The 12697-nt window shown below is 36.9% G+C and overlaps 2 protein-coding genes across 2 annotated transcripts; both read right to left on the reverse strand.

The window, feature by feature from the left end:
* Positions 1 to 229: 229 nt before the first annotated feature.
* On the reverse strand, positions 230 to 3397 carry LOC146986135 (high choriolytic enzyme 1-like). Its single transcript, XM_085779792.1, has 9 exons — positions 3330 to 3397; positions 3168 to 3251; positions 2579 to 2624; positions 2252 to 2416; positions 1730 to 1847; positions 1393 to 1571; positions 775 to 856; positions 503 to 641; positions 230 to 339 (listed from the first exon to the last, which is right to left on the reverse strand). Exons 2-8 carry the CDS (start codon positions 3225 to 3227, stop codon positions 515 to 517), a joined length of 777 nt encoding a protein of 258 aa, XP_085635918.1. The 5' UTR covers positions 3228 to 3251; positions 3330 to 3397; the 3' UTR covers positions 230 to 339; positions 503 to 514.
* A 2840-nt stretch (positions 3398 to 6237) lies between these two features.
* On the reverse strand, positions 6238 to 10736 carry LOC146986136 (high choriolytic enzyme 1-like). The gene is made up of 7 exons (XM_085779794.1): positions 10579 to 10736; positions 9531 to 9576; positions 8532 to 8684; positions 7822 to 7939; positions 7302 to 7480; positions 6620 to 6701; positions 6238 to 6502 (listed from the first exon to the last, which is right to left on the reverse strand). Exons 1-7 carry the CDS (start codon positions 10651 to 10653, stop codon positions 6376 to 6378), a joined length of 780 nt encoding a protein of 259 aa, XP_085635920.1. The 5' UTR covers positions 10654 to 10736; the 3' UTR covers positions 6238 to 6375.
* Positions 10737 to 12697: the final 1961 nt, after the last annotated feature.

The raw sequence follows: 12697 nt of genomic DNA on the forward strand, positions 1-12697 counted from the left end.
TTGAAATTGATGATCAAATAGTCAAAAAGTTTTTTTAATCGCTTAGGTCTTTAAAAAAAAACATAATTACCAAAGAGAAGGATCAAATTAAACAAAATTATGTGAATATGCTAATTTTAAATACATCTGAATGTGCATTTTAACTGAAATTGAAAACAAAAGTAAATAAAACTTATAAATAGAATTATTATTACGAATCTCAACTGTTAAATAAATGAACAAACTCAGATGAGCTTTAATGCAAATTTATTGATCACAATTACATCCTTTAATATATTCAAAGATTGACCAGACTGACGACAGTGATGATGATGATATTAGAAGCTTTCTCCTGGTCACCTGTTTAAAAACATTTCATGGGGGTTTAGTACGTGAGAAAAAAACTGTGTTTTTTCAACTGAAGACACATTTTTTAACAGTGCAGTGGAAGAAACATGTAGCTACATAATGAGAATCATAGGTAAAACATAGATATTTGCCAAAGGCCCTTTGTGACTCTTACCATTGACCCTGTTCAGCATTTGTAGAGCCTGTTGAGCCTGTAGATGTCCTTCCGGCTCATCTCAGTGGCCACGCCAAACTCAACGCTGGCATCGGGAATGGCCACCAAGGTGGGACGGTTGTTCTTGGAGAAGGCATACCTGGAAGGACAGGTGTAAGAATTAATGAGGCAGCTGAAGAAGAAAGTGAAACAAAAGGTATAATAATACAGAGTTAATTTTATTCATTAAACCAAAGTTCTCCATCCCACACAGCTGTTTCTGTTCTACCTACTTGCTGTAATGCATCACAGAGTCGTAGTCGTAGGTGGTTCCCTGGTTCAGAGTGTTGACTTTGTCAAAGTTGTGCTCTTTTCCTAAAGATTAACAAAGAGAACAGAAACAAACACAATAATTAATCTCTGTAGACATACTGTTTAAAATGTACAAAAGTCGTTATTTTCTTCTTGGTATTTTATATTCCAGTATAACTTTTTCCAGTTTTCTTTTTGAAATGAGAGTTTTTCCAGTACATTTTAGTATTAGCCTAATATTAATTTTGATTATGATTTTAATTTCAATTTCTCAATCTCAATTTAATTTTTCCCCCCTTTTTAATTGTTATTGCTATATTCAATGTTACCGTCTGACCCATGGACTGTAACATCTGTCAGAACCAGACTGGCTATTTCCCACTGGTTGTTTTCAATCTCTGTGCTATGCTAAGCTAAAGCTAGCTGGCTGGTTGATCATAGCTTCTCAACAAACTAAGTGATACAGTGATGTGAAGTGTTGAACCCTTTGATATTTTCTGAGTGTTAACTAAATGAAGTGTGGATTTAAAAGCTGTGTCTTCTTTCTCTCTGTCTTTCTGCAATGATTATACTGATGATCGCAGCAGACATGAACGAACCAGGGATGACGTTCTCCAACACGATGCGGATGTACTGGTCGCGGTCAGAACGTTTCTGCTCATGGTGGAAGCCCAGAGCGTGGAGAACCTCGTGCTGGACCGTGTCGTGGTAAACGCAGCCCGAACGCTGCAGGGACAGATCCTGAGGAGTGCTGCGACGACCGATGTAGGAGTAGCATCTGTGACGACAAAGGAGACACATGCACGACAGAAAATCAGAGTATATGCTGATGATGTTGTTTTTTGTTTTATAAACAGGGAATATTCAAAGAAATAGAAAAGTCTAGTGTGTCATCCAAGAAAACAAGTCATGCAAAGTGTTGTAGGACATGTTTACCCGTTAAGGGACTGGATCTTCAGGTAGTGTCTATGGTCGGTGCGTTTGATGAAACGGATACAAGAGACGCTGTGGAAGGACTCCAGGCCACGCTGGATGATGGCCGCCTCACGAGAGGCTGTAGAAGCAACAGGATCAGGTTATTGAAGTGATATTTTTAAGAATTAATGTAATCAGTGTTCCCTGGTGCTAATATTCATGACTTCTATTGGATTTTACACTCCAAAAATATTCAGCATAATATTCAAGATGCATCGATTTTTATCACAGGTAAGATTCCTATCCATTTTGATGACACAGTAGTAACATGAATGAACTCATTCATACTTTTGTTAAACCAGGTTTATAAAATATAATGTTCCTAAACCATTTAAATACAATTAATCATTACAATTACGATTGTTTTTGTTTATATTGTTGGTGGAAATCTTAATATATCCCAACTATTATGGATTTTCATTTTTTATTTTGTACAATTGTTTTTAGATTTTGAATTAAGAATTGTTCTCAATCTTCACTCACAGTAAACGCTGCCAATGGTGTAGGGCACGTAGACTTTTCCATCGGCAGCTTTGGGCCACAGGCAGCTCCCTGCAGCCCCCCCAGCTGTGCAGGGGTCGGCGTTTCTCTCAGCCTCAGAGTCGTAGGCGACATCGTCCTCTATGTAGGGCTCATCAGGAGAACGGACTGCAGCAGATAGTGTGATCAGTAAAAATATAAAAGATCTTCTCTGACTGGGGTGGTTGTCTCTGTCTTTGTTGAATTTAGCACCTATAACAAATCTAATACAGCACTCATTCTGCATCGGATCTGAAACTAAACTTTGAAGTGAAAAAGAAAAGTTCTTACCAATGTCCCTGTTTGCTCTTTCAATCCTCTCTGAAGTGGTCAAAGTCTGATCTGTACAGGAGACAGCGATAACGGTTTATTGTTTTAATGATCAAATGTTTGTACTTAGACTAAATGCAACATATATTTTGATAAAAACAAAATAGTGAACTTACAAAATCAGAAAATGTCCAGAAATCATGTCGAGAAAAAACAGAGTTAGAAAAACAAAGTGAAAGACACGCATTTTACAAAACAATTTGAGTAAAAACTATCCTGTATTTGACAAAATAGAAAAAATCTCATGACCCCTCAGATTTATCTGGTGACTCTTTGGCCTCTATGTTAGGAACCATTGGACTAAAACCACCAAACATTCATGTTATATCATAACATAAAAAACGATCAACTTAAATAGCAATTTTACTGTAGAATGAGAACTTTTACTGCCAATACTTTACAGTAAGCACAGATGTAATAGCCTAGTATTTTTACATGAATGCTTTGTTACTTCAAAAAGGTACAGTAAGAGGTAAAAGAAATAGGTAAATATAATTTATTAAATATTAATTAATTAATTAATTAATAAAACATTTTAAGATAAACTCACCTCCTCCTCAGCCCAAGCTGAGACAGCCAGCAGGACCACGAGTCCCAGAATGCACCTCATTTCGACTATATGTCACCAAATAACCTGCAGAAAGACACAAACAACCAGTAAAGTGATTTATGTCTCATGGGTCAATGAAAATGTTTTCTAAATGACACTCACCCGAGTCACCTCTGTCTCTGAGGAAGGAGAAACACAGTGAGGAAGAGGAGGAGGACATTTCACTTTATAAAGCATTGGCTGCACCAGGAAAACACTCCCTTTTACTGATATTTAGGGGGCAATGGAAGAAATGGAGTGAAAATAGAAATTAGGACCCGATAAGAAAAGTTAACCTTGATGCCACGTTTCATTATTCCCATCATACGAAGCTTTCTAATCTTGTTTGATTTAGATACTTGGCTTAAATTAAACATTTCCTGGCAACCGTGTGAGCATGTCTCCTGCATTTACTACATTTCTAATAACTAACAATATAATTTTTATTGAGTTCAAAACGGTTTTTCATCAGTTCATCTAGTGAACACTGAGTGGACTGACACATGCATTCACACCTTCACAGTTTACACCTCATCCCATTTCTCATTGTTCTGCAATGGTATGGATGGAGTATGGGTAAAAATATTTAAGTTAGGTAAAGTTAATTTAAAAGAGTTCAGTTTTAGTGTCTACCTAGAGTATCCTGTTTTCTGATATGAAAATATGCAAAAAATAAAAACAAAAGAGGGACTGTTGTTCAAATCAACAGCAATGATGTAACGTTAGCGAAAGTAACAAACAGCTGACTAAACACCCCTGTCACACCCCTTTGTATGTGGAGCTGGGCATCTGCAGAGTGTGGTTGGAAACTTTCTGTCAAGACCCATTCCTGCAGGAAGTAGACATTACTGTGAGATAAAACAGGCCCAGTATTTGGCCCAGAAAATTATGTTTTGTATAATTTGTCTAAAAAGAAAAGATCCCTGTGTGTTCAATTGAGAGCTGGTATACTTGGTCTTCATATTGAGACAGGCAGATATGTTAGCATAGCAGAAGACGATAGAATTTGTAATATGTAATTATGTGACATCCAAGAGGTGGAGAATGAAATTCATTTTGTGTTCTGTCCTTTCTATGACTCTATAAGACAAAAATTGTTTAGTGAGGTAGATCAAAATAATGAACTTGTGTGGTTAGATTATGCTGAGAAGCCAAAACATCTTTTTCAGTTGAATATATTTGCATTTTCTTTATTTCTTGAAATGGCTTGGGCAATGAGACGGAGAGCGATATATAGTTGAGTACTGAAAGTAATCTTAAATTGTTTATTTATGTGTCACACCTGTGTGGCAGGAAGGACTGTCTAGTCTTTGTTTCTGGATTTGTCATTGAATGTGTCTTGTAATCCCATATGGGATGGGCCACAGTGGTGGCATGACACGAAAATAAAAATGCATTCATTCATTCATTCATATAGAACAACATTTGGACAGGCTGTGATTGGTATTAAAAGGCAGCCAGCATGAATCCAGATTCTTCTGATTGAGAAACTGTTTTCCAGCCTTCAACTGCCCCTTTACTGCCGCCTCAGGTCTCTGAACATGGCCGACAGGAAGTGGAACCTGATGAGAGCTTCAGGCTAAGTGGTTTTCTTGCAGTGCTAATAAAGCCTGATTGATTGATTGATTGATTGATTGATTGATTGATTGATTGATTGATTGATTGATTGATTGATTGATTGATTATCTGAGTGACGGTGGCCTTTCCATCAGCTCCAGTGAGCCGGACCGTTCTCCTTTAACCCTTTCTCCTGGCCTGCTCCCAGTTGATTTGCAGCAGCTCTCAAAAAGAAATATCCATCGACATTTATATAGTTGCTACTCGCTAGCCACGCCAGTAAATACCTCACATTTTGTAAGCTATGTCGGTCTGACTATAGTTTAGTTTGGTCCTTGAGTGTCAAAGGGAACCAAGAAGAGTGAAGTCATGGACACACACACTCACCCTCTGACGGAGGTGTGTGGTTTGGTCTGAATTTGCTGACAGCACTGTTCTGTTGTTGTTTTGTTAAACATATTTGCCTCCAAGTGGCTCCTCACCACAGACACTCGCTGACGCTCTCACTCTCTCAATGTTTGCACTTGCACTTAACACACATTTATACATTGTAGCACAATTCATTGTAGCTATGGAAGGTTCATTAAAAGTCATTTTGTTTTTGTGGGGGAGGGTTATATGGGGGCGGGGATGAAACACTTGATGTTAACTTTAAGTGAAGCTTCTGCAGGATTTGATACTCTGCACGCCACCAAGACGTGGCCTCAACCTTAAACAGTGAGCTGCAACCAATCACTTGCTTTTATTTATTTTTTTCTGACATTGAAATCCTGGAGATCTTGCACTTGCATGTATATTGTGTAAGTGTTTGAAAGTGCATAAACAGACAACAAACATGCGTTCAGTGAAAATGTACATTTTATTAAGGAGAATATGACAGAATCCCTAGAATTATAAACGCCTGGTTCGATGTCTGAAGTGCGTCAGGACTTGTTTTCATCACCTAGTGGGGAAAAAGAAACACTTTTAAGGCAAAAAACAAATACTATACACATTTTTATTGGTTTGTCTCAATTTTTCCTTTGTTGCCATATGAACAAAGGGTTGATGTCATATTTTAATCCATGTTACTGAGCATTTCCCCGGTTCAGCACATAAAGATGCTGATTACAAAATATAACCATATTAGGCTAATTACAATCTTAGAATTTGTTTTATTGGTCAAGTATGCGAGTACACATATGGCTACAAGGAATTAAAATTTTAGGTATTTACATAAAAAGAAGTTTGATTAGAAACAAAGAAACAACAAAGGAACTGAACAGGCAAGAAAAAGAATGAAAGTAGTTCAATAAATAAATAAATAAAATAAATACATAGATAAAAGAATAATAAATACTGGATCAATCTGCAGGCAGGTGATGGATCATTATGAACACTTTGTGCTATATTTTCATATTTATAGTGACTGCAAATGATGACATCATACAAGGACCGTGCATTTTGGCTGTGCAAGGTGGGAACAAAAATTCACACCTGTCGTCCAAGTCTTGAGAAATCCAGAGTTTCAGAGACTAATAGATGTCGATTTTCAAATCAAAACTGTGATTTCAATCCAGCTGTGTCCTACAACACAACTGTCATGTGGACACAGACGTTTTTCTTACTGTGTTTAACACTTGTACAGCCTGTTCAGTCTGGTGATGTCATTCTTGCTCATCTCTTTGCCTGTGCCAAACTCAACGTTGGCGTTGGGGATGGGCACCATGGTGGGCTTGTTGTTCCCAGAGAAGGCATACCTGCAGGAAACACAGAGGAACAATGATGTTTATATAGTTCATATACTAAAACCCCCTAGAAATGATTGGTTTACTGTTAAAAGGATTGGTTTCTAATCAATAGTGGCCCACTCAGACCTGTGGTACTGCATGACAGAGTTGTAGTCGTAGGGTGTGTTCATGTTCAGAGTGTTGATCTTGTCGAAGGCGTACTCCCAACCTGAGGAGGAAAGATCACGGGAAGAGTGAGGAAAGACTGAACCAATGTCAAGAGTTGATGTTTTGTTTTTTATCACACATGAAAATAAACTGAGTCTTTGAGTTTGATGTTGTTAATAAAGAAGTTGTGTGAATCCAACATTATTGACATTGACAAAAATGATAGGTAACACTTTACAATAAGGGTCCCTTAATTAAGTTAGTTAGTACATTATTAAACATTAATCAACTGTTTACAGATATATTAACAATCATTATTATGTATTACTTAGGATTAGGAAACAATAATTAATGTAGCCTATTAGTAAGCAGTTTTGTAATGTATGTAATGTAATGTTTACTACTCAAAGTTAGTTCATGAATTATTAAGTTGAATAATGTAACTAGTTATCATTATGTATGCATTACTCAGCATTAATTAATCCATTAGTTTATATTTTAATGCTTAATAATGTACTAACTAACGTCAATTAAGGGACCCTTATTGTAAAGTGTTACCAAATGATATTCAACTGACTGAGAAAATAAGTTGAGAAGTCATCAGTCATTTAAAAAAAAAATAATAAATTGGATTGTGTGTGTGTGCGGTCCAGGTGCTGACCGGACTGGATGTTCTCCCACAGGATGCGGATGTGCTGGTCTCTGTCGGAGCGGCACTGCTCGTGGTTGAAGCCGAGGGCGTGGAGCAGCTCGTGCTGCACAGTGTTGTGGTAGAGGCAGCCACGGCGGTCGAGAGACAAGGTCTGGGAGTAGCCACGGCGACCGACGTAGGAGTAACATCTGCATGCATGCAATTAGAAAATAATTGATATATTTATTATTTTACAATATTTTATGTAATAAGTCAATTTTTAACAGTAAATTATAATAGGTTATATTTAAGATTCAACTAAAAACCATACTATGAATTAAATTAGAAATGTAATTTCCCACAACATTATGTTTTCTTATTCCAAAATAGATAGCCAACATTTAGGAGGTGAATTTAAGGAAAAATGCACAATATATATAGAGTATTTACATTTTGACGTTAAGATGCAGCCATACATTGTTATTTTCCCTTTTAAATGAACTCTTATCAATACAGTTATTATCAATGCTTGACAGACAGAGGTTGTTACCCGCTGTCGGACTTGATGCTCAGGTAGTCTCTCTGGTTGGTTCTCCTGACGAAGCGGATGCAGGAAACGCTGGTGAAGGAGTTCAGGCCACGCTCGATGATGGTGCGCTCACGGGAAGCTGGGAAGACACACAGGCAGGTCAGAGGAAACGTGCACATGCAATACACACTGCAGCATGTGCAAGTACATGTTCAATACCATGTGCAGCTTTAATGTTTAACACTGGACATTTGATTTTTACTGCAAAAAAAAGTTCAATAAAAATAAAATGTAAGAACATTTGGAAAGATATATATTTATGTAATTGTAAATATGCTGACTCATCTATATCTTGAGTGTATTGCACATTCTGTTTTATTTGATTGTTGATTTGTTATTTGTACTGATTGACTGTAATGTATTGTTACAATTCACATTATGTAAAATGTATTCAAAATATATTGATTCTTTAAGGATTCTATTAAACATGATTGTATAATAAAAAAATTGCATACATTTTTTTGTTTATTAAATATACAGTTTGAGATGTAGTACAGATGTATCCATAATTGTTTTGAAGTGAAATGACCTTAAGTCCAGAAATAATAAACCATAACATCAAATTCCTGGTATTAATCACATGTTTTAGGTAGATAATGGAAAACAAAACAACCCATGTTATATTTCACTATCTGCTTTAAAACAGCTTTAATGGTTTTCCAGTCACTTACAGTAGTGCGAGGCAATGACGTAGGGCACGTACACCTTCCCGTCAGAGGACTTTCCCCACATGCAGCCGCGGGACGTGCACTGGTCGGCGTTTCTCTCGTTCTCATTGTCATAAGCGATGTCATCTATGACAAGGGGCTCGTCCTCTCTGCGCACTGTTGGATCAAAACATTCAAGACTCAGCAACTTCATAATCAGCATTAAAAATAGGGATTGTTTAAAAAAAAAAAAGTTGAGAAGTGAACAATTGATCCTTTAATAAATTCTTCAGATTCAAAAAGGGATTTACAAAAACCGCCAAGAAAACTCATCAAAAAATTATCTATAAACAAATGTATTAATTCATAAATAAATTATAGAATTTGCAGTTTTAGTAATTTGATAGATTAATCATTAGTTCATATGTATTACAATTCCTATTTTTAAAGCCTGAAATTAAAAAGCCTGAAATTAAAGAAATTTGTTTTTTTGCATCCTTGCTCCTCCATACAAATCTGATCCAGCTCACGTTTGATTTTTAAATTACTACAATACCGTACATGTGATTTTATTTTCACAAACTGTAGCTCCGGATGTTCTGCAGACTTTATCCACCAGGGAACATGAACATACTCTTATTAACTGATTCAATACTCTGCATTATGGCCTTGTCCATGTGGTAATCTGTCCAGAAGGTGGTGATAGATCATCACGGCAAAATTCATCAGGTTTTAAAACTGGTTTCCAACTTTTTGCCTGTCAATGAGCTTTTGTAAACACGTTTTTCAACATGTCTTGCACTGTGCATGCTGGGTATAAAAATAGAAACATCAAAGCGTGATCATACATAATTGGTCTCTTATATAATTCATAATAAAAGGTGTCAAATCAATGGTGTGTAAATGAATCATGTTTTTTAATTAAGTCAGTAAATAAGCTGCCAACACTTCACAAATAAACAATTGAATAGTTCTCCACCAAAACAAAAATAAACAAACTAGAAGAGGCGTGAAGCGTCTTACCGACGTCCTTGTTGGCCTTCCACAGCAGCTCAGAGACGGACAGATCCTGGGTCCGGGAAACAATGACACAACTTAATTAGTAAAGAGTTGTGTTGTGTCGTCGGCGTAACAGGAGAGGCTACATTGCACATCCGCACCACATTCATGGTGAGATAACTGAGAAGAAACATTAACAGTTCCTTCACGTAGAGGCTCTGTGAGTTACACTGGCTCTTAAGGGTTATTGGCCAATCACATAATGGGTTGTTTTTAAGTAACAAAATAATAAATGCTATTATAAAACGTAACAAATCAATACATTTTTGACTCAGTATATTCTATTTTGAAGCTTTATATCACCCAGAAGCCCAAACTAGAGAAGAGATTGCCCCTGCACAACTCAGATAAAACTCCACAATGGTGCAGGTGGTGTCAGGAACAAAAACCATGAAAAAAGAAAAGAAGGTTCCACCGCACTCAATGGGGTACATTCAATAAATTTATTTGTTAAAACCGCAGCAACGCGTTTCGCCCCGTGGGCTTCATCACCCAGAAGCCATTTACAGTAAAGTATCTAATCAATCAAATTATCAGATTATAATATTAAACTTCATATTTCTATTATATAAATCATTATATTATTATAATGTGATTAGTTTGTATGTTATGATAGCATAAAAATGTATTGGTATACCAAAAATATACTCTTAGTAAAATTAACTTTTCTTGATAGTGTTTCTGTCATTGCAGCCAAATTACAAACATGATTTTAATTTTGGACACTCTATTTATCACATTTTTAGGTACAGGATTATTATCAATATTTGACCTGCAAGTACAATTTTACAGATTCTTTCATTAATTTGTTTCATCTATCATTTTTTACATTCTCTCTGAGCATATAGGGGCGGTGTATGGCGCAGTGGTTAAGGCGGCCGCCCCATGTAGAGGCTACAGTCCTCAACGCAGGCGTATATAATAATAATAATATATATATATATATATTTTATTATTCTAAACACAATCAGCATGCTGAATGTTGTTATTCTGTAATTCCGTATCTTCTCACCTTGTCTTCAGCCCAGGAGCAGGCGGAGAGCATGAAGATGACCAGGACACTGAGTGTGAACTTGAACAGAGCCATGTTAGCAGCCGGCAGGTGTGCACGGTGTGAACACCTGAATCCTACTGCAGCTCCTGTTTATAACCTCCTGTGTGTCTGTTCAACCCCCGACAGACTGATAAGATTCACTTCTCCTTGAAAACACGCTGCTGATTCCCACCGTCACACTCAACAACACTGAATAAAATCTGCTTGTGGCGGCATTTTTTTTTTCTCCTTTTTTCTGGGACTTTGTGAGAGAGTCTGATCTGAAGACACCTGGTTGGTGTTTTGACTCATGGCTGCTGCTTTAAAGACAAACCACATTAATCCACATTGTGATTTTATTTATTGTTAATTTGTTGTTGTTGAAGGAATCACATTGTTCTTTCACATTTTTATAATGTCTTTCTAGACATGGAAGATTATTGAAGACTGTTCAAGCTTTGACCTTTTACACTCAAAATCCAATTAGTCCAAGAGGACATTTGTGTCGAATTTGAGGAGGACCAAAGTGTTACTGAGAGATTGTGTGATGACAGGCTGAAAACAATCTGACAATACTCAGGGAGGGGCGTGTCCTCTGACTGTAGGCGGGGTTTATGTCCAACAGAATCACGTGACATAGGCATAAACTGCAGTGTTTCACATGGAGCCACAAAATCTGACAGTGTTTTTGTACTCCACATTCAAATTTTACTGAATAGAAAATTACACAAACATGATGCGATCACGTCCAAATATTCAGCCACTGTTTTGTGTTTGGTGCAGGAAAGTCACAGAGGCAGCAGATGAGTTATAGTTTGTTTATTTTGTCTTTCAATAAAACAAAGTTACCTCGTTGAATTAAATTCAACAACATCAGAATATTCTGTATGTGCTGCCAAAGACACACTTCCCAGACAAATAACCAAGTCCAGTAACTGTTGCTTTCGATTTAAACTCCTTTGAAATACTATGACCTGGACAAATGAGAATATGCACAGGCATTTTAAAGACAACACACTGACAAAAATAAAAATGGTTAGATTTTTTTTGTTTTGTTTTATTTCTACATTAGACCTCTTTAATCAGGAGGCCATAAGGACGGATGGCACTGTTTACCAGTTGCTCTTCTTTTTTCTCTGATGTTCCTATAGGGACTTTAATCAGCCAGTACGGTTTGTAGTCACATATCTTTCTGTACTTGGGGTTGATTCGGTTCTGCAGAATCACTCTGTACTTCTTGCCGTCCTTCTTGGAGGTGAATGTTGTGGCATATGCCTCTGCCTCAGAGATGTCAGGAGTAGAGTAAACCCCCCTTCCATACACAGCTCCGCTCCCTGCCTGTTTGATACAAGCATGAGTTAGAATTTAACAACGTATCAACCTCAAACACTTGGATCTTGCTATTTTCACTCTCACTTTCATCAGAACATCCACTACACTCACACACAAACTCACTCCATTTATATTTCTACACATTTATTAGATGAAAAAGGAGAATAAAAGCAAACCTTGAGGTGTCCTTTGATAATGAGATCAACGCTGTTCTCTTTTGTCCCATGGTAGGACACAGGCCACTCCCCCTTCACTGATTCAGTGCCACGGCCGGCGTGTCCCAGCCAGGTATCGTCCTCATACTTACCCACAACCTGTGGCACAACAGAAACAATTTTGTTTGGTAACCATTTAATTTATGGGCCACTAATTACATATTCATGTCAAGAAATAGGAGAAATACAAACAAGAAATAACAATGAATTGCGTAGTAATATCAAGTAATAGCCTGGAAGTAACGGTCGATTTCATTGTAATTAAGCAATATTGTGATCATACAACTATTACCAACAAAATAAAATATATCGTTTAAATATATTCATTTTGATGGACAAATTGCTCTCAAATTTGAAAGGTTTTTGCGATGGTGCTTCCCGTTTCCATGGGAATACATGGGGTCAGACACAGTGTCTCAAAACGGGGCAGTTTACAGCATATTAACTAAAAAATGATTATTTAATTGAGTTTGGCATCTGACAGGAGCACTCTACAGGTTGATTAAGTTAGTGATTTATTTTCACGAGTAACATAACGTTTCTAAAAAAAA

The sequence above is a fragment of the Trachurus japonicus genome, chromosome 6 (assembly GCF_045865225.1).
Source record: "Trachurus japonicus isolate A0001 chromosome 6, Traja_1.0".
In the NCBI taxonomy this organism is placed as follows: domain Eukaryota; kingdom Metazoa; phylum Chordata; class Actinopteri; order Carangiformes; family Carangidae; genus Trachurus; species Trachurus japonicus.